This window comes from Euphorbia lathyris, chromosome 6, assembly GCF_963576675.1.
Source record: "Euphorbia lathyris chromosome 6, ddEupLath1.1, whole genome shotgun sequence".
NCBI lineage: Eukaryota > Viridiplantae > Streptophyta > Magnoliopsida > Malpighiales > Euphorbiaceae > Euphorbia > Euphorbia lathyris.
In genome coordinates, this window is record NC_088915.1 from 67,161,625 (window position 1) to 67,183,489 (window position 21,865).

General features: G+C 39.5%; 1 protein-coding gene across 1 annotated transcript; it reads left to right on the top strand.

The window, feature by feature from the left end:
- Nucleotides 1-16,014: 16,014 nt before the first annotated feature.
- Nucleotides 16,015-19,449, top strand: LOC136234212 (protein yippee-like At5g53940). Its single transcript, XM_066024005.1, has 5 exons — nt 16,015-16,240; nt 18,066-18,109; nt 18,701-18,809; nt 18,970-19,025; nt 19,122-19,449. The coding sequence occupies exons 1-5, from the start codon at nt 16,145-16,147 to the stop codon at nt 19,204-19,206; spliced, it is 390 nt and encodes a 129-aa protein (XP_065880077.1). The 5' UTR covers nt 16,015-16,144; the 3' UTR covers nt 19,207-19,449.
- The last annotated feature ends 2,416 nt before the right edge of the window (nt 19,450-21,865 follow it).

Sequence of the window (21,865 nt, forward strand, 5' to 3'; positions counted from 1 at the left end):
CCATTGCAGTAGGAAGCGGTACTTGTTCTCGCACACGGGAAGCAGAGGGGAGCCGCCCAAGGACATTGCATATGGAAGAGACAATGTCCTTACAAGAAAAGCTCACGGCCATACCAAAGGTCCTAGTCCACCACCCGCTGATGTCGGGAATCGGCTGCGAATGCATAAGGAGAAAGATCAGGAGAACAACAGATAACTCATGAGGAAAAGTTAACAACATAAAAAAAAGGGGGGAATGGATTGAGATACCTCGTGAATTGGAGTACTGCTCTTTCCTTTGGACGGGGCGGATACGGGTGTGCCGCCAACAGTGAGGGACACAGAGGTGTTTTTCTTTCTGGGACGAGAAGACTCTGTATCCGCATTATGCTTCCGCTTCCTAGTTAAGGGAAGGTCCTCGGAAGCAGAAGCTGGACCTTGTGAAACGGAGGCCCTTACGGGAGAAGCTGCCTCAATAGAAGTAATCGCCCCTCCAGGAGAATTCGCCCCTGCAATGGAGGTGGTCCCCGCCATCCGCCTCTTCCTTCTCGCTAGGGCTTTCGCCTCTCGATCTGCAGCGAGTTGAGATAAAGGATCACCCCTGCAAAGGGTTAAAAGAAATCATCAACTTGGAAATAAAAAAATACCTTGAACAAAAACGCGATAAGGGATATAGACAACGCGATCTCCCTCGCGGTAGGCAATCGCTACTCGGCTCCTTAGCATATGGAAGGCCTGATCATATGTCCATACGAAAGGAGGCATACTCTTCAAGAACTTTATAACAGCGGATTCTTCCTCACTGGGGTAACCGAAGTTCAAACTCTTTATATTGGGCCGGCCCCAGCAGCGAAGGAAGTTTGGATTACCTTCATTAAACTTGATAAAGAAGTAAGATCGGTCCCACTCGCGGATCTTGTTCAGCTTCTCGTCGAAACCATAGTAACCGCTCTGACGGATAAAAGTGAAATACCCCGCCGAACTTTTGAAATGATGAAGCTTGGAGAAAATTTTGAGCGAGAAGGGAACCTCCAGACAATCCGCCAGAAATTTGTCCAGAGTTAAGTCGGCCCATCCGTTGGGATGCAATTGACCAGGTGCGATTCCGTAACCGCCAAGGACGGAGGCAATCTCATCCGCCAGCGGATACGTGAAACCGCAGATAATCTGGGCGACGAAAATGGTGAAATACCCCTTTGGGTAGTCGCCCGGTCCTCTATCCTCCCCGGGAATGAGGGCTTCGAGACCTTGAAGCCAAGAATACTGCTCCCGCAAGTCATCAATTGTCTCCTGACAAACTAGGCTTCCCGATCTGTCCTTCTTCGGTAGCAAACGAGGGGTTGGGACAGGTGGCGGAATCAACTTTTTAGGGTCAAAACCTAAACCCTCATCGGATGTATTCGCTAGGTGGAGGAAGTCGGCGGGATGAGAATCAGACCCAAGAGAGCTGGTTGAAGCTTCATCAACCATCTCATCGACCTCATGAGATACCTCGCGGACGTAATTTTCGTCGAACGGTGCGAAGTCGAGGTCAGGGTTCGACATATTGATGAAGAAAAATGAACAGAAGTAAAGAGTCGAGCGAGGTACAAGTTGTGGAAAGGAAAACTTACATATGAAAGACTACACAGAGAAGAATGAACGCGAAGAGGTTGATGCCGGAAAAGAAACGACGATGCCGGAAAAGAAACGATGGACAAGGAAATTCATAATTTTTGAATTTTGAATATCCAGACAAAAACGAAGAGTCCCATATAAAAAGACCCTAAAGGGCTCTTGCCAAACTAAGGGGGAGGCATGTGATGACTCGCGAAGCCAAACCGGGCCGAATTCATTACACGGGCCCAGCCCATACTTAGACCCATGGTCTAGGATCGGATGGGACCCGAATAGAGCCCGAATAGAGGAAGCGGGTGAAGTAAGTAACTGCCCCGAATTCCTAAATGGAGCATCAAAACTCCCACTCAGAACAAACGATACCACGTTTGTTGCCACGAAAGCCACGAAAGGGACATGTCCTAAAAGGAGTAACCGCCCTCGGCGGTTACTTAAGAACACTTATAAAAAGCCATAAGGCCAAAGGGGAGGGGTACGTTCACATTTTTCCCCGTAATGCTATTATTACCAACCTTCATACAAAGAACTGACTAGATCGTCGGAGAGTTTTCCCGGAGATCCCGTCTCCGATTCTGTTTTGCAGGTAACTCCGGCGGAGATCATCAAATCGGATTCAGCAAGTTATCAGATTTAGAAGTATTTATATATATGTTTGTACTTTTAAATGGGATTATGAGAGAAAAAGTAAAATGAATGTGATTCATGAATACAGTATGAAACAATATGTATCGGATTAAATTGACATGATTATGATATAAAATTTCTTTAAATTGGATTAAAATTGATTTATATGACATTAATCCAATAATCAATATGATAGAGATACAGATATGACTCACATGTACGAATTGTCACCACTAGTTTTCTTGCCTATGCTTCTTATATATATATTGTCACCACTAGTTTTCTTGCCTATGCTTCTTTTATATATATATATATATATATATATATATGAAAAATAGTTTATCATCTAGAAAATTTAAATAAAAAACATCACAAAAGGTTATTTGTTTAGGCAGACAAAGGTTTCTTAATATCAAAGTAATCTTGTAATATTATTATATTAAGTTTAATACATAATAACTACACACTTAAATTTATTACTTTTTACTCCTCCGCACTTAAATTTATTACTTAAAATGCATTTTATATCACATTCTTCCTCATCTAAATCCACTCGTTCCTCACTTAAAACTACTGTTTCTACACTAGACGATTCACTTCGGGCGCACAACACAACAAAATCTTCCCTTTTTCCGATATCCTCCTTCTTCTTCTTGTTATTAGAGTTCTTTTTTCCTCCGAGTTGCTGGTATCAGTTTGCAGGGGAAGAAGGCTATGAAGCACGGAAACGTTCTGCATCCAACGTTTCAACGTTTCCACAAGATGTGGGAAACGGAACGTTTCCGGGCACGTTTCTGTAATTACTGAAACATTGAAACGCGTTTTCTAAATTTTGAATACTTACTGCACATAATTTCTCCAATTAGTAATTTTCTAGAGATTGAAAACGATGTTCGGACTTGAGAAAAAATGCAGGTATCTGAAAGTTCTATGTTTATTTGTTAATCTTCTTCTTAATACTGAAATGAAATAGAGATTTCTTCTTCTTTGAGTCTGGGTACTTCGATTTCTTCTTCTTCTTCGAGTCAGTATCGTCGTTTCTTCTTCAAATTGAGACTGGTCTAGTTTCTTTATCTCTGTTTTTTTTGTGTGTGTGTGTCTATGAAGGCTTCTGGAATGTGTTTGGTTGGGTTCTTTAGGTTGCTACGAATGTAATTTTGTTTAGACAAAGATGTTCCCGAACCCTCCACTATATAGGTGTACCTTTTTTTTTAATATAAAAAAGTTAACTTTAATGGTGGGGTAACTATTTTAAACTTTTTAGTTATTATTATTTTAGACTATCCTAATTAAGAATTATAAATTTTACATTTTTTATATTTTATCAATAATTATTTTATGGATTTATAATTTATTGTTATTTTTATGTTTATTATATTTTTTTAATATTTCTAAATATGGCTCTATATTTTTAATATTTACACGTTTTCCCCACGTTTCCGTTTTTTATGTTTTTTCAAAAATTCTGTTTCCACGTTTCCGTTTCCGTATCGTTTTCGTTTCCGTCTCCGTTTCTGTGCATCATAGGAAGAAGGTTCCTTCTTCCTCCTCCCACTGTTTCTATGTTCTTAGTTTTCTTTAGTTTTTCTTTTATTTGTTCGTTTCTTTTAGTTGGATCTCATATATTTTATCAGATCTATTTATCCGTTTGAACTGCATATGTTGTTTATAATCTTTGCTTTTGTAACATTTTCTGTTTTAGCAAGAGCATAAACGGTAGATCTTATCCATAAATCACTGGATCTACGTGGTTGCAAAAGAAAGCACTCAGATCTGAAGGTTCAGAATGGTTCAGATGATGAAGATTGGATTACAGTTGCTCTACTATGAATTTGGAGTTACGATAAATATATGCTTTAACAATTGTTTATATTGGTTGTACCTTTAATGGGTTTTTTTTTTTTGCTTTTTGTAGTCGTTTTCTTACCCTTGTGGATCGTGTATTAGACCTAGCCTATACGTATATGAGGTTTTATTCCTTACTACTTTCATAATGTACTTGCAATCTTGTTACTTAATGAAATATTAACATTTTCATAAATAAAAAAAAACACATTTTATATCATGTCAATAAATAAGGGCGACTGATGTTCAAAATTGATAAAATTAGGTTTTTGATGGATCCAGGTATAAGATACAGAGTGTTAAATGGTAAAAAGTGACAAGTTATGGAAGTATAATTATATAGTAAGTCATATTAAATATTTTTCAATTATTGAGGAGATGAGATTATTTTGGGTTTTCTAATATCGGGTTTGTTGATTTTGTTGAATTTGATAGATTATTATACGAATTGAGCAAAGATCTTTTCAGGTTTCTTTTCCTCTCCTTGTGGTTGCACAGGCTGTGTGTACTGTTTATTATGTTGTGGATGTGCATATTGATGGCGTGCTTATGTTGGAGGTTGTTGGTCTTGATTGGGTGTCCAACTAAAGTTTGGATGATTTATCCATTCTTTATTGTACGTTTTGGAGTATGGATCGTTCCCTTGTTGTCTTTGGTGGCTCATATAATCAACTAATTACATTTTAACATTGTGTACCGATTTCGTAGCTTGACAGTCAATTGTTCTACGGTCCTCCATATAAAAGTTACAACTCAAAACTGGAGTAGATGTTGCTGGCACAGTTTAAGGTAAACCCAACCTTGCAATTTTCTTAGTTAATTCAATCATTTGTGTAGTCATTAAAGACACAGTTGTGTTTGTGGCTGAAGAAGAGGTATTGTCAGCATGCTTCATCTTATTTCGACTGCCATGCCACTTGTAGCTCTATCAATAATCGATTCAAGAACACCTTTACATTGGTTTGTAAGTCCACAGTAAAAAGTTTGCATTTGCATGCCTAATCAAATAGATCTCTCCTCAATAAAAAAAAAAAAAAGGGCGGCCCGGTCGCATTACGCGTCCCCGCTGAGTAATTCTTTAAATTTTTCTCATGCCTCAAAAAGTGGTTCCTCAACTCTTTGAATGAAATTAGAAATCTCATTTCTCAACTTAATAAGGGGTGTTTGGTTTGGGGGTTTCAGGAAAGAGTAATGCAAATGGGAGGCTTCATTCCATTTGTTAGTGTTTGTTTTGTTAATTCAATTATTCATTTTGCTCTTTTTTTAGTTTTGGGTTTACCTCTAACTCCTCTAACTCATTCCCCACTCCCCCTAAGGTTTTCTATTCCCTTTCCCATCTCTTTCTAACTTAAACTTCTACACTCCTTATAAAATTTTACTTTGCTCTTTATTTTATTTTTTTATTTTTATTTTGGTCTCTATATTTTTTTATTTTTACATTTCATTATCTTTGGATTAATTTCATTTTCATTATATATTTTTAATTTTTTTACTCAAAAAATATTTTTTACTAAATTTTACTTTTTTTTTATTTTTTTAATCCTTATATTTATTTATTTATATTTTTTATCACTAGATTAATTTCACTTTGGATCCTTATACTTATTTATTTTTACCTTTTTACCCTGAAAAATAATTTTGACCAATTTTTTTTCTTTTATCATATTATTCAGTTTTTATTATATATGAACCAAACATCCGCAAAGGGAAGAGGATGGAATTGCATTCCATTTTCTAAACATATCCAAACACATAAGAGTATGAATGTTTATTCATTTCTTTTCCTTTAGTTTCCCTTTCTTGATTCATTTTCCCTGACCCTTGTGAACCAAACGCCCCCTAAGTTGTTTAGATGGAAATGTTCTATTAGAAATTTGCTATCCATATCATCCCAAGTCCTTATAGGTTTGAGTTGAAGGTTCTTAAGCCACTGATTTTGCCTTTACCATGAGTGAGAATGGAAACAACTTCAACTGTACATCATTGGATACACCTTGTGATAACTTGCTGAATCCGATTTGATGATCTCCGCCGGAGTTACCTGCAAAACAGAACCGGAGACGGGATCTCCGGGAAAACTCTCCGACGATCTAGTCAGTTCTTTGTATGAAGGTTGGTAATAATAGCATTACGGGGAAAAATGTGAACGTACCTCTCCCCTTTGGCCTTATGGCTTTTTATAAGTGTTCTTAAGTAACCGCCGAGGGCGGTTACTCCTTCCAGGCCACGTTCCGAGGGCGGTTACTCCTTTTTAGACCATATCCCTTTCGTGGCTTTCGTGGCAACAAACGTGGTATCGTTTGTTTTGAGTGGGAGTTTTGATGCTCCATTTAGGAATTCGGGGCAGTTACTTACTTCACCCGCTTCCTCTATTCGGGCTCTATTCGGGTCCCATCCGATCCTAGACCATGAGTCTAAGTATGGGCTGGGCCCGTGTAATGAATTCGGCCCGGTTTGGCTTCGCGGGTCATCACATGCCTCCCCCTTAGTTTGGCAAGAGCCCTTTAGGGTCTTTTTATAGGGGACTCTTCGTTTTTTTCTGGATATTCAAAATTCAAAAATTGTGAATTTCCTTGTCCATCGTTTCTTTTCCGGCATCGTCGTTTCTTTTCCGGCATCAACCTCTTCGCATTCATTCTTCTCTGTGTAGTCTTTCATATGTAAGTTTTCCTTTCCACAACTTGTACCTCGCTCGACTCTTTACTTCTGTTCATTTTTCTTCATCAATATGTCGAACCCTGACCTCGACTTCGCACCGTTCGATGAAAATTACGTCCGCGAGGTATCTCATGAGGTCGATGAGATGGTTGATGAAGCTTCAACCAGCTCTCCTGGGTCTGATTCTCATCCCGCCGACTTCCTCCACCTAGCGAATACATCCGATGAGGGTTTAGGTTTTGACCCTAAAAAGTTGATCCCGCCACCTGTCCCAACCCCTCGTTTGCTACCGAAGAAGGACAGATCGGGAAGCCTAGTTTGTCAGGAGACAATTGATGACTTGCGGGAGCAGTATTCTTGGCTTCAAGATCTCGAAGCCCTCATTCCCGGGGAGGATAGAGGACCGGGCGACTACCCAAAGGGGTATTTCACCATTTTCATCGCCCAGATTATCTGCGGTTTCACGTATCCGCTGGCGGATGAGATTGCCTCCGTCCTTATCGGTTACGGAATCGCACCTAGTCAATTGCATCCCAACGGATGGGCCGACTTAACTCTGGACAAATTTCTGGCGGATTGTCTGGAGGTTCCCTTCTCGCTCAAAATTTTCTCCAAGCTTCATCATTTCAAAAGTTCGGCGGGGTATTTCACTTTCATCCGTCAGAGCGGTTACTATGGTTTCGACGAGAAGCTGAACAAGATCCGCGAGTGGGACCGATCTTACTTCTTTATCAAGTTTAATGAAGGGAATCCAAACTTCCTTCGCTGCTGGGGCCGGCCGAATGTAAAGAGTTTGAACTTCGGTTACCCCAGTGAGGAAGAATCCGCTGTTATAAAGTTCTTGAAGAGTACGCCTCCTTTCGTATGGACATATGATCAGGCCTTCCATATGCTAAGGAGCCGAGTAGCGATTGCCTACCGCGAGGGAGATCGCGTTGTCTATATCCCTTATCGCGTTTTTGTTCAAGGTATTTTTTTATTTCCAAGTTGATGATTTCTTTTAACCCTTTGCAGGGGTGATCCTTTATCTCAACTCGCTGCAGATCGGGAGGCGAAAGCCCTAGCGAGAAGGAAGAGGCGGATGGCGGGGACCACCTCCGTTGCAGGGGCGAATTCTCCTGAAGGGGCGATTACTTCTATTGAGGCGGTTTCTCCCGTAAGGGCCTCCGTTTCACAAGGTCCAGCTTCTGCTTCCGAGGACCTTCCCTTAACTAGGAAGCGGAAGCATAATGCGGATACAGAGTCTTCTCGTCCCAGAAAGAAAAACACCTTTGTGTCCCTCACTGTTGGCGGCACACCCGTATCCGCCCCGTCCAAAGGAAAGAGCAGTACTCCAATTCACGAGGTATCTCAATCCATTCCCCCCTTTTTTTATGTTGTTAACTTTTCCTCATGAGTTATCTGCTGTTCTCCTGATCTTTCTCCTTATGCATTCGCAGCCGATTCCCGACATCAGCGGATGGTGGACTAGGACCTTTGGTATGGCCGTGAGCTTTTCTTGTAAGGACATTGTCTCTTCCATATGCAATGTCCTTGGGCGGCTCCCCTCTGCTTCCCGTGTGCGAGAACAAGTACCGCTTCCTACTGCAATGGAGGGGATTGAGAAGCGTGCCATAGAGGTATATTGTTGTTTTGGGGGTAGAGGCTTGTCATTCCCTTTCAAGGATCTTGTGTCCATAGTAATCGCATGTTTCTATTCGCCCTTTTTATTCACGAGCCGTCTTATATGCAGATTATCAATTTCGCGGAGGGCGCTCTCCAAAGGGATGCTGAACGAGCCAAAGAGTTGGAGAACCTTGGTACTGAATTGGCGACTCAGAAGTCACTTTATGATGATGTCCAAGGGAAGGTAAAGGCTCTTGAAGGCGCTTGTCAGAAGGTTATGAGCGAGAAGGAGGAAGCTCTCAGATCCCTCCAGGCTAAGTCCGACGAGCTGCAAAAGGTCCTTGATGATCTAAATTCATCCAAGGAGGCTCTGAAGATGCAAAAGAAGAAAGCTGAGGAGATTCTAGCCGAAGATGGTGCTCGCATCTATTGGTATGGGGAGCGAATTCATGCCGCTTATGAGCATGGGCATCCAGATCGAGTACTTAGCCGCCCCAAGGTTCCCATCCCCGAAAAGGATCTAACTGAGAAGTGGGACAAGCTGGAAGCCGAGGATGCTGATATGGATGAGGTACTCTTCTTGGATTGGCAGAGTTTTCAGAACTCTCCAATTAGCTGCGAGATCCCTACTCAGAACGCGGAAAAAGAGGCACCACAAGACCTTTCTCAGCCTGAGCAAGAGGTACCGCCCTCTGAAGCGGTTACTGATTCGAGGGTTGAGGATTCGCTTGAAGCAGATCCGCCCACTAGAGGAGATGAGGGAGCCGCTGAAGGCGAGGAGGGCCATAGGGGTGAAGGAGAGGAAGCTGTAGCATAGTTTGATTTATATCTGGACTGTTGTATGTAACAAACTGCCCGTATATATATATTTTCTTTTGCTTGCCGCTTTATCTATACGTGCGATTGTTGTTTTATTCCTTATTGCCCTTTGTTTTCATACGTGACCCTTGCCTTTTGCCGACTCCATATTTGTATTTCCTCGTAGTTTAGTTTCGTTTCCGCTAGGGTGGCCAGACCCTTTTTGCAATTTTTTGAGTACTCGTTAATTCGCTTAATTTTATGCCTTATCTTATAATTTTTCTTTCGAAAATAATATAATCATAAGGTTAATCATAAGGTTTTGCGAGTGATGCGTAATCATGCATCCGCCTTTCTTTAAGAGGCAACACATTTATGTGTTTTTAAGTTTAACCATAAGGTTTTTGCGAGTGATGCGTAATCATGCATCCGCCTTTCTTAATAGGCAACACATTTATGTGTTTTTAAGTTTAACCATAAGGTTTTTGCGCGATTTACCCGCCTTTTGTTTGTAGATAACACACTGAAGTGGTTGTCCTAAAAAGGATCCATACTCAGACGCTGTATGCAACAATTGAATATCTTTATTGATAAAAGAAAAGACTTTTTGTTACATTGGTATATGAAATGTGTGGGATCAAAGCCTCATTAAAACCTTTTATCAGAAAACCCAGTGGGAAAAAACTCATAAAAGGAAAAAGAGTACTCGTCATTTCCCTGAACTACCCGGCCCGTTTATATAGGCGCAGATTTTCTAGATTCCAGGTGCGCGGGAGCTTTTTTCTGCTCATTTCTTCTATTTCAAAAGTTGATGGTCCCAGCTTCTTGGATACTCTGTATGGTCCGATCCAGTTGACGCCTAATTTGCCTTTGCCATCTCTGGATTGTATTTTATCCGCTTTTTTCAAGACCAAGTCATTCTCGTTGATTATCACTTTTCGCACCCTTCTGTCATGATATTTCTTGACCCTATTGCGGTATACTGCCATTTGCATGTAAGCTTTTTCTCTTCGTTCTTCAACAGAATCCAATGCATCTCTAATGTTGATAGGATTTTGTGTGTCGCAATAATAAATTATTCGATCTGTAGGCGACTTGATTTCAACAGGTAGGACTGCTTCGGCTCCATAAACCAGCGAGAAAGGTGTTTCGCCAGTTGCTGCTTTTACAGAAGTTCTGTATGCCCATAACATATGGGGTATCTCATCTGCCCAACCTGTTTTTTTATCGCCTAGCCGCTTCTTGATCCCTTGAATCATGGCCCTGTTGGTAACCTCTGTCATACCATTCGATTGGGGATGGTTTACGGAAGAAAAATGATTCTTGATCCCCATGCTTTCGCAGTATGCTTTGAACTTGACACAGTTGAACTGGGTGCCGTTGTCAGTTATAAGCTTTTGCGGGATTCCAAATCGCATGATAATGTTCTCTCGTAAGAACTCAGACATGTATATGATTTTCGATACAAAGTTCCATCTCGAATTGAGTATCTCGCTGATTGTCCAATTAGCTTTCTGGCTAGGCTTTTGTCATCCGGCAAATCTCCCTGCTCCAGATATTGGCGGATGGGTATCCGCCAATCTTCATCATCTTCCAGCTCTTCAATGACCATAATCTGATCGACTTCAAATGCCGGTGCGGATCTTATCTCCAAATTGCATGCTTTTTTATTCCATGGTTCTCTACTCGCCGCTGCTTTTGCCTGTTCATCAGCCTTTGTGTTTTGGCCTCTTGGAACATGCACCATTTCCCAGATGACTCCCTTGTGTGTTAACTCCTGCGTCAATCTGCCTACTACCTGATGGTATTTGACCAGATCTTCTTGTTTCACCAGATAGTTTTTTGTGATCTGATTTATCATGAGTTTAGAATCGCTGTAGATCACCACTCTTTCTGGCGTAAGTTCATTAAGCAGCTTCAATCTGCATATCATTGCTTCATACTCTGCGGCATTATTGGTAGTTTCGAATGTTAACTTTGCCGCATAGTACAGGCGAATAACCTCCGGACCTTTAATGACGACTCCTAGTCCAGCTCCATCCGTGGATAATGCCCCATCTGTGAACATGCTCCACTCTTCTTTTTGTGCCTTTGGACGTTCATCTTCATCCCACGTGAATTCATTCATGAAATCGGCAAGTACTTGACCCTTTAGTGCTGGTCTTCCTTCGTAGCGAATATCGAATTCCCCCAGGCGAATTGACCATTCCATTAATCGGCCGGATGCGTCAGGTTTCTGCAGTACCTTCCGCATTGGAATTCCGGTTCTCACAATGATAGTATGCGCCTGAAAGTATGGTTTTAGCCTAGCCGCCGTGGTTATCACCACGAGAGCCATTTTGTCCAACTTCGAATACCGAAGTTCTGCATCCTTCAAGACTTTGCTCACATAGTACACTGGATATTGTTGGCCCTCTTCTTCTCGCACCATCACAGTGCATATCGCCATACTGGTGACAGATACGGAAAGAAATAAATCTTCTCCATCCTCCGGCCTGCTCATTAGGGGCGGATAGCATAGCAGTCGCTTTATCCCTTCGAATGCTTCTTGGCAATCCGCCGTCCATTCAAAGGACTTAGACTTTTTGATGGCGTTGTAAAAAGGTAGACATCTCCTAGCTGAGCATGATATGAATCGCCCTAATGCCACCAGCCGCCCGTTCAGTCTCTGTACTTCCCTTATGTTCCTCGGTGTCTTCATCTCCATTACCGCTTTAACTTTCTCGGGATTTGCCTCGACTCCTTTGCCACTAACTATGAAACCCAGGAATTTTCCCGCTCTTGCCCCAAATGTGCATTTCTCTGGATTCAAATTGAGGCCATATTTGATTAGCACTTCTAGGATTTCCTTAATGTCCTTCGGGTGGTTCTGCATCTTCTTGCTTTTAATGATCATGTCATCCACATAGATCGAGAAGTTCTCGAAAATATTTTGTTCATCATTCGTTGATATGTTGCTCCCGCATTTTTCAGTCCAAAGGGCATCACTTTGAAGCAATAAGTTGCCTGATGAGTTATGAATGATGTCTTGATTTCATCCGCCTTCTCCATGGGTATCTGGTGGTAGCTGGATTTCACATCGGTGAACGATAAAGCCTCAAATCCTGCAGTTCCATCTACTAATATATCAATGTTAGGCAGCGGATACATATCCTTCGGACATGCTTTATTCAGATCTTTGAAGTCGACGCACATTCTGTACGTTCCATTTGGCTTTTTGACTAGCACCACATTGGCTAGCCACTCCGGATACGTGACTTCTCGAATCGCATCCGATTTTAGCAAATCTGCCACTGCTTTTTCAATCGCCTTCTGCCGCTCTGGAGCGTGTCCTCTCTTTTTCTGTCGCACTGGGGTTGCACCTTTGTCCACATTCAACCGATGGATTGCTATATCTGGACTTATTCCTTTCAGCACTTCATTCGGAGCGGCGAATGCCGACTCGCATTGGATCAACACCTCAGTAATGGCTTTCTTCGTTTCCTCGGGGAGTCCTGCCGCTATTCGTACATTCTTGTCATTTGAGATGGCGAATAGTTCTGTTTCTCCTAATGCTTCTGCCGGCAACTTCTCATCAACTTTATCATCTTCATCTGGCTTTGGTTCAAGTGACAATGTATAGGCTTGTTGAGACACAAGTTGATCTCCTTCAACTATGACTCGCCCTTGGTGTGTTGGCAAATGCAATGTCAAATGCTTCATTGAGATGAGCGACTCCGTTTCCGATAGGAACGGATGCCCTAGAATTATGTTGTAGGCCAACGGGAGATCAACAATTGCGAATTCTAGATCACCTCGCCATTTTAGATTCTTATCGCCCATTTCTGCTTCCAACACCACCTGTCCACTTGTTTGAGATGATTGACCCCCAAAACCAGTTACATCCATGAATGTATGTTCCACTCGCTCGTCATTAATTCCCAACTTGTTGAATGCAGTCCGAGTAATAACATTACAAGAACTGCCGGTATCAATAAGGACCCGCTTAACGTCCCATCCTTCTACGGCCATCGTAATCACCAAGGCATCCGCATGCGGCTCCGTGATTCGCGTAAATGAGTAATTGAGGGCATTCCCCCTATGCGTGTTGCTTTTTCGCTATTCACGGCGAGCCCTTTTTGTTGGCGGCTCATAGATCCCGCCAGCTATCACGTTTATCACCCCTTTCTTCTGTTTCTTTTCGGGCCTTGCTTCTCCCTCATGCAGGAGCGTTGTTTTCTCATCAATCGTTTCTTTTCTTACGAATTGGCTTAGCTTGCCCCTCTCAATCAGCTTTTCTATTTCCTTCTTCAGTTCATAGCAATCGTTCGTGTCATGGTCGTTCAATCTGTGGAACCTGCAATATTTGTTAGGATATCGCCCCAAACTAGTTCGGCCTTTCGCCTCGGGGAACCGCACATCCTTCTTCAGGGGGTTCTTTTCGATCCAAAGTAACACCTCCTGGCGAGTCGTATTCAATGGTGTTTGATATCCTCCCCCTTGAAAGGAGCGATCGCTTCTGCGAACAAAATTACCCTTGGACTGGGTCAGGCGCCGATTGTTCGAAGTGGATCTAGCAGCATCTCTCTCTCTCCGGGTTTGAGCTCTATGTTCTCTGTTGACATCGTCCACTTCCATGAATTCCTTTGCTATCTTCATGAGTTCGGCCACTGTGCGCGGCTTGTTGCGGATGATTTCCTCCCGCATGCTCCAATCTGTGGTTCCATCCGCCATGATGTTACGAATGCTCACGATATCCGGGTTCTGCAACCGCACCAGAATATCGTTGAATGCGACAACAAATTCCCTTAGGGAATTATAGTTCATCTGTTTGATCTCCTTCAGCTGCCTATCCGTCACATCCGCTGGTTTACAGCCCACGAACTTTGCACAGAAATCACGACTGTATTGATTCCAGTTGTGAATAGATTCAGCAGGTAAAGACCGAAACCAATCAGATGCCGCTTCGCCCAAAGTGGTCGAGAATAATCTGCAAATTATGCTTTCACTCGCTCCGGCAACATCCATTAATTCTCTGTAGTTCCTGACATGAGCCTCAGGATCAGAATTTGGATCCCCATAGTATTTAGGTATCGCCGGCGCCTTTATCCTGTGATCTGGTATAAATTCCCGCAACGACGGAGCAAAAGGCGAATCACTCTGCACCTCTGCTCTCGCCCTAGGCGTGTACCCCATTCGCTCCATCATGTTCCGTAGTTGATCTTCCAACTCAGGATGGGGTATTCGCCGAATCTCCTCCATCCGCTGCTGGTGAACTCTGGGTGACATCCACCCGCCAATTGATGTTGAGATTTGTTCTCGCCGTGGTTCTAGCCGCCGTCCGGTTATAGGATCAAAGTTCCAAGTGTGCCCCTGCCCAGACGTATTCGCCCCAGACGTCATTAACTATGAATGCCCGCAAACCAAAGGCTCCGTGTGTTGTAGTGGAAGGATTCCTGGTATTCCCGACGTCGGTTGGGATGTTTGCCAGGTCGGATGGATCGTCATACTAGGATCGTGATACGAGTAGTTGCGTGGGTGGCTGTGTGCGTTCATGCGACTACTCTGACCTATCTGATTTAGCTCTCGAGATGGCTGCGGAAACGCAAATATGGTGGCAGTAGTCGATGGTTGTGTGGAGATGACAACAGGTTGTTGAGGAGCAACCGCCATAGCGTTATTGTGATCAGCGATTGCGGTTAGTAAACCAATCATCCGATCCCCCGCCGCTTGGCTCATATTTGAAGCCAAGACTTGTCCTGCCATTTGGACGAAATCGCTATTGGACATCTCCATCTCAGTTTGCACTTGGACTTCCAATAATGGACTCAATTGTCCCGAAGGGTTCGTCGAGCTAGGCACCACAGGTTGTGTACTCGCAGGCTGCGAATTCGCAGTCCGTGGACCCCTTGAGTTCATACTAGTTGATCTGGTTGTAACGCCGGTCGTTCGTGATGGTTCTGACATGTTCTTTGTGTACCTTTAACCAAATGTTGGTAAAAAAGGTCCACGCTCACCGCACCAATGATAACTTGCTGAATCCGATTTGATGATCTCCGCCGGAGTTACCTGCAAAACAGAACCGGAGACGGGATCTCCGGAAAAACTCTCCGACGATCTAGTCAGTTCTTTGTATGAAGGTTGGTAATAATAGCATTACGGGGAAAAATGTGAACCCTCCCCTTTGGCCTTATGGCTTTTTATAAGTGTTCTTAAGTAACCGCCGAGGGCGGTTACTCCTTCCAGGCCACGTTCCGAGGGCGGTTACTCCTTTTTAGGCCATGTCCCTTTCGTGGCTTTCGTGGCAACAAACGTGGTATCGTTTGTTCTGAGTGGGAGTTTTGATGCTCCATTTAGGAATTCGGGGCAGTTACTTACTTCACCCGCTTCCTCTATTCGGGCTCTATTCGGGTTCCATCCGATCCTAGACCATGGGTCTAAGTATGGGCTGGGCCCGTGTAATGAATTCGGCCCGGTTTGGCTTCGCGGGTCATCAAAATCTTATGCTATTTTTGGATTATCATGCCTACTATCTAAACATCTGATCCAAAATTTATTTACTAAATTTATAATTTATTTATATAATATTTGATTGATGTAATGTGTTTATAAATAATATGTAGTTTTATTATCCATAATTAATAAATTTTAAATTCTAATCTAATCTAATCCAAAATTTTCCATTTCTATTTTGTTTTAATTAAAAATAATAATTCATTATCTGTTAAATAAAATAAATTAAGTGAATTTCGTCCCTGATTTTGGATGATTTGGAAGCTGATCCCAAATTAGACGGCTTTGTTTTGTTTTTTCTTTCATTTCCTACCAAAAAAAAATAAGTGAATTACTTAAAAAGAGAAAAGGAAAGTTATAAAAGAAAAAAAGAAAAAAGAGAAAAGGATTAGTTGAAAGCTCAATTTGACCGGAACAAAACTCCATCACTAGACATTGTTGGAGGAAAAGCATTAAAACGTAAACCATTGGTTTCATCTGGGCGGGTATGCGAGAGCATAGATAGGAAGGCGCAAGCAGCTATCTAATGGGGAGAATCTTTGTGGTGGATTTAGAAGGCAGGTGCTACAGATGCAGATTCTGTGACACTCCTCTTGCTCTCGCCGACGATGTTCTTTCTCGGGTACTTTCTTCCTCCTTTCTTTTTGTTTTGCCGATTCTTTAATTTAGGTCCTCGTTTGTTATAATTACTGGTAGAATCAAAATTCACTTGGATGGATGAAGAAATTTGCTTGTTTCTTTCATTGATTTAGATTTTAATAGGACTAGAAACTGTGCAATTACATTTTTGAAGGTTTCTAGGGTTTTATCACGTACTAAAATTGGTAGTTGTTGTTTGGATGCAATTTGTGATTTTAGGGTGGTTTGGAGCACGAGCGATGCAATTTGCCTAACTGTTAACTATATTTCTGTTGGCGTTCCTCTGAGATTGGTCAATTTGGTGTTTCATTTCTTTCATGGTTCCCTCCAACCAACCAAACCCTAAAGATTGCAATTTTGAAATGTTTGTGATCATTCTCCTACTTAAGATGCATTCAAGTGTTGCCATAACCCTCAAGATATTTTCTTTTTGGGGAGCTTTTGCTTTGTTTACTATTCCTTTATCTCCTAACCTTTTCCTCCCCTATTCAATTTCACCATCCTTCATCGACTGTCCTTCTTTCTTTCCCCTGATAAACGATAGTTAAAAGTTCAGTCCAGTGCATGTTTTGGAGGGAACCATATAGTGTTTTTGCCAGTTATTGTGCAACTTTTTAAAATGCATAAATACACAAGCTTTACTGTGATTAGAAAAGAAACTGCCTTCATGGGCTAAAGATATTAAGTTCAGCACAACAGTAGGTAGCATGCTAGCCGCCAGCTACAGATTTCTGCTTAAAGAATTATATAACTGCCCTATGAAGCACTGACACGGATACTCGTACAATTACGAGTACGGATACGAGCATGGAAAACAACATTTACAAAAAATATGAGGTGGACGCCCCAAATTTTCTATATATATATATACATTTGTTTGTAATTAAAAACTTAAAAGATAATAAATATATAAACCATAAATAAGAATATAAACATTTAATAATTCAAACTATTAAAACTACAAATTCTACATAATTAGTATATCTAGGTTTTGACGCATCTTCATTTATTCCAACACTTGAAGCTGAAGAATCCATGAAATTAGAAGGGCTAGAATTGATTGAAATTTGAAGAAAAGAATAGAGAAGGGAAAAAAGAATCTGAGTTGTAAATAAGAAATTGAAAGCGAAAGAAAGAAAGAAATCGAAAGAAGAACAGATTTAACGAAAGAAATATCAAGTGAGAGAGAGATAATAGAGTGGCTGACTGCTATCTAGGGCTTAGATGTTTAGTTTATTTCTTTTTAACATATCAGTCCTTCTTTATAAGTTATTTAAAAAAGAACCCTGTATTTTGCATAATTAACTGAAGGAACCGAGTCCTCAAAGTGTCCCCACGTGTCCCCATATTAAAAAAAGAAGGGACACAGGTTTAGCGTGTCCAGGTGTGTCCTCATCGTGTCCGTGTCCCAAATGTCCGACACACATTCGTTAACCTCTTCGAAGTGTGGTGCTGCATAGTTACTACTAAATTAGAGCATCACAGTCCAAGTTACTGAAATAGGAACAAGAAAAAAACATTCTAAATCAACTACGTCATAATGTAGAGCCTTTTGAAGTAATATGTTTTATCATGCATGGGAAGTGACTTAGATTCAAGTCTCTAAACTTGTAAAAATTAGTTCTTAATTTTAAGCTAATTAGAATTTGCAATTCCAATGCTAAGGTGCACATTTCTCTTTTTGGATGCAATGTTAAAAAAACTGCACTTTTTGTTTGATATTGTAAATCGATCTTAGTTTTTAACCTGACAAATGCATATTCAGGAACACTTGATTTTTCCTAACCCTATTGTTTATGATGGATCAGACTTTCAATTGCCGCAAAGGGAGGGCATATCTTTTCAGCAATGTGTAAGTTCTCAGTCATCTTCATGGGTTGCATATGCTTATTTTATTATTAGTTTTGAACTTAGCTGTAAAAGTCTTCTAGAGCAACTGTTACGAGTGCATGTTTTTCATTCCAATGCATCCATACATGTGTTATTTCTCCCATTTACGTAATGGATGCGATCTAAGGGTTAAAAGGCCTATAAATAGTCAATTATGCGCTTAAGATTACAATGCTTATGAAGCTGTTCTGGAATTCAGTCACGAATAGTTGATTATGCGCCTGGTATTATGTTTGTTATAAAGCTGTTTTTAATATTCAGTTCGCCAGTGGTTTTACTGAATTCCTTATTGGGGAATCATAATTCTATTTGTAGCAAATTATGACAAAGACATCGGCAAGGATGTCCGCATCTGAATAAATTGACAAAGACATCAACCGATTAATTTGAAGTCCCCAAACAAATTATGCCTGTTTGCCTGAATCGTTTTTTCAAGTGTCCGCCCGTATAATTCCAGAGCATGTTCTTGCAAGAAAATATGATTTGAAAGATGCTGTTTTTTCCTGTACGATTAGGACATATAAGTGATTTCGTAACTTCTCGTGTTCTACAGTGTGAACATAACAGTTGGGCCATCTGAGGAGAGAATGATGCTTTCTGGTATGCATACTGTAACAGATATATTTTGCTGTTGCTGTGGACAACTTCTAGGTTGGAAATATGTAAGCTTCTTTTATGTCATTTATCCTAATTGCTAGATCTCTTCACACTTAGCTTTTACAGTTATGCTCGGGATGTCTAATAATTTGAAACACGCGTATATCCTATTGCGAACAGCTTTCTTTATATTTTACGTCATTAACGGGTTAGGATACGGTGCAGGTGTCAGCACATGACAAAAGCCAAAAGTACAAGGAAGGAAAATTTGTTCTGGAAAGGTACTAATGTAACTAAAGCGTTTTCGGATTGTATGAGTAATTGCGTATTTAGTTAGCGATTATAACTGATATTACATGCAATTGGATAATATACAGATGGAGGATAGACGAGGAGGTCTCGGAGGAACTGAGTTTGGATGGTCGTCCGAGTTCGAGCGATGCGGATACTGCATCCTTGTGAAATGAGATCATCAAATAGGATGATGATATTATACAGGTTTTAGTTTATATGATACATAGCATATAGTTTTAGGAGCTATTCATAATATAATTAACCTGGAAAACTTTTAACTTGGTTTATCAATAATCTTTGAAGAGTAACTTGTTTGCAGAATTTTGTTTGTGTTTTTTTTTAAGGTGGTGTATAGAATGATGTGAATATGGACATTGCCTTTGATTTAATATGCTACTTAAATCTTGTTAATTTCCTGATTTCTATTTATTATTTGCTACAAGGATCATATATCTACACAAGTTACTGTTCAATTTTTTTTTGTTGTCTGCATAATAATTTTTTTATATACATTAATTCAAGGGGAAAGTACAAAAATAGTCATTTTCAAATATAGACTATGTGGTTTAAAAGTTGTCAAAAGGTACCTTAAGGTTCATTCCGTTAGCAAACATATACCAAATTGACTAACGGTGTTAAAAAAGGTCAAACGTCAAAGGGAAAAGAGTTAATTTTGTCTTTATATTTATTTATTTTATAAATTAACCCCTTTATTATCTAATTATCACAAACAAATCTCAAAATAAAAAAAATAAAACTCAAATAAGCCATCTTCTCAATTTCTCATTAATTTCTTATTTTCATACTCTCTCTCTTCTCTCCTCTTTGTTAATTTCTCTCTCTCTAAAAATTATGAAGATCGATGATTGTGATAGTACGATGACCCTTCTTTTAGCAAAAGAGGAATATAAAAGTTTGGTCATTTGCCCTGATAAACGTGGTATGATTGTTAATGCCATTGATAAAGCGAGAGATATTTCCACGTTTATCAGGGCAAATGACCAAACTTTTATATTCATCTTTTGCTAAAAGAAAGGTCATCATACTATCACAATCATCGATCTTCACGGTTTTTAGAGAGAGAAAAATTAACAAAGAGAAGAGAGAGAAAAAAGAAGAAAAATAAGAAATTAAAGAGAAATGGAAAAGATGGCTTATTTGAGTTTTATTTTTTATTTTGGGATTTGTTTGTGATAATAAGGGGGTTAATTTATAAAATATAAGGACAAAATTAACTATTTTCCCTTTGATTTTTTTTAATACCGTTAGTCAATTTGGCATGTGTTTGCTAACAGAATGAATCTCAGTGTACATTTTTGCCAACTTTTAAACCACATAATCTGTGCTTGAAAATGGCCCAAGCTACAAGGTTTATTGATGTACTTTTCCCTTAATTCAATTACCAACTGAACAAATATGTATAGCCAGGAATTTTCACATGCACCTTAATGAGCAAGTGAATTTGCTCATTCACACCGTTAGATATATGCTTATAGCTATTTGGAATTGAATTTCACAAAATCATCTAATTCTTTTATCATAGCAGATTGTTGAAAGAAAAGGGAAATTGAATATCTAACCTTTTTTTTGTTTCGAAATGTGGACTTAATACATAAAAATCCCGTGAACTTGTTCAAAAAGTTTGATTGATTTACATATGTTTTGTTAGTTCTTTCAACATGCTTAAAATAACCTATTGGTAACCTAAATATGTTTAAATTGAATTATTGGTTCTGAACTTGTTTACAATGATCCATTTCTCTATTGAACTTATTTAAAGTGAGATACATTGTAATTTGTCCAAATTTGTAAAAAATTGAAAACTTAAAGATAAAGGTGTAAAACAAACGAACTTTATGTTTTGTACATTTTTTTGGCGTTTTTATAGATTTATGGACTTAATCATGATATCTTAAGCAAGTTTAGAGGGTAAATGAGATCATGTAAGTTTAGGGAGCCAATTAAGTTTTTGGACAACTGATGTATTAAGCGCAATTCAATTGAATTATATCTAAATTCCAAACACATTTTAAATGAAAATGGTAATTGAGATTATGCCAAAATGGATTGATATTATACAACATGTTTGATATGCTAAACAATTATAAAAATATTTTTTTTATGTGGTCTGATTATTTTGTTAAAATAAACATGATACACCTCCATTTCCTTTATATAAGTCCTAAAACATATTTCATATAAATTAAAAAATACAATTTACATAATGTTAAATTAATAAATTTATATTAGGTAACTAAATTTTTTTTCTCTCAGGCCATAGTTAGAGAATAACATTTGAATGTTAAAAGGCACATAAATTAGACAAAAAAAAAAAATAATGATTGAATTGAAAAAACTAAATTAAAAGTTGTTGAAAAACTAGAATGGTCGGGAAAAAAATTAATTTGCTAGAATGACACATTTCTATATACCAAGACAAATAAGTCAATAAACCTTGTTTAAATAGGTATAACAACTTATTTTAGTTAGTTCATAGATTTTTTTTGACAATAGTTAGTTCATAGATTAGTTCATAGAATAGAGGAATAGAGCAGAATTAGAATAGTAATTTGTAGAGAATAGTTATTCCTGAATAACTATTCTTATAACTAATATTTTTTTTTTATTTTCAAAATGACTCACCCATCAAGTTTCTCAAATTATGCATACTTTAGCACACTGCTAATTTATATCTTCAAACACGAAACAGTATGAAGAATGAAAAAAAAAAGTGGAAACCATAAAAAATTGCAAAAAAATACAAAAACGTGAAAAACAGTAAAAACGTGAAAATACGAAAAATGCGATTAAAAGTGAATGTTAAAAC

What these genes read in the sequence shown, in the direction of transcription:
- LOC136234212 (XM_066024005.1), top strand. Translation starts at nt 16,145, where the DNA reads ATGGGGAGAATCTTTGTGGTGGATTTAGAAGGCAGGTGCTACAGATGC. An exon ending in GCATATCTTTTCAGCAATGT is followed by an intron (nt 18,110 to 18,700) that starts GTAAGTTCTCAG and finishes CGTGTTCTACAG; the next exon opens with TGTGAACATAACAGTTGGGC. An exon ending in AACTTCTAGGTTGGAAATAT is followed by an intron (nt 18,810 to 18,969) that starts GTAAGCTTCTTT and finishes GATACGGTGCAG; the next exon opens with GTGTCAGCACATGACAAAAG.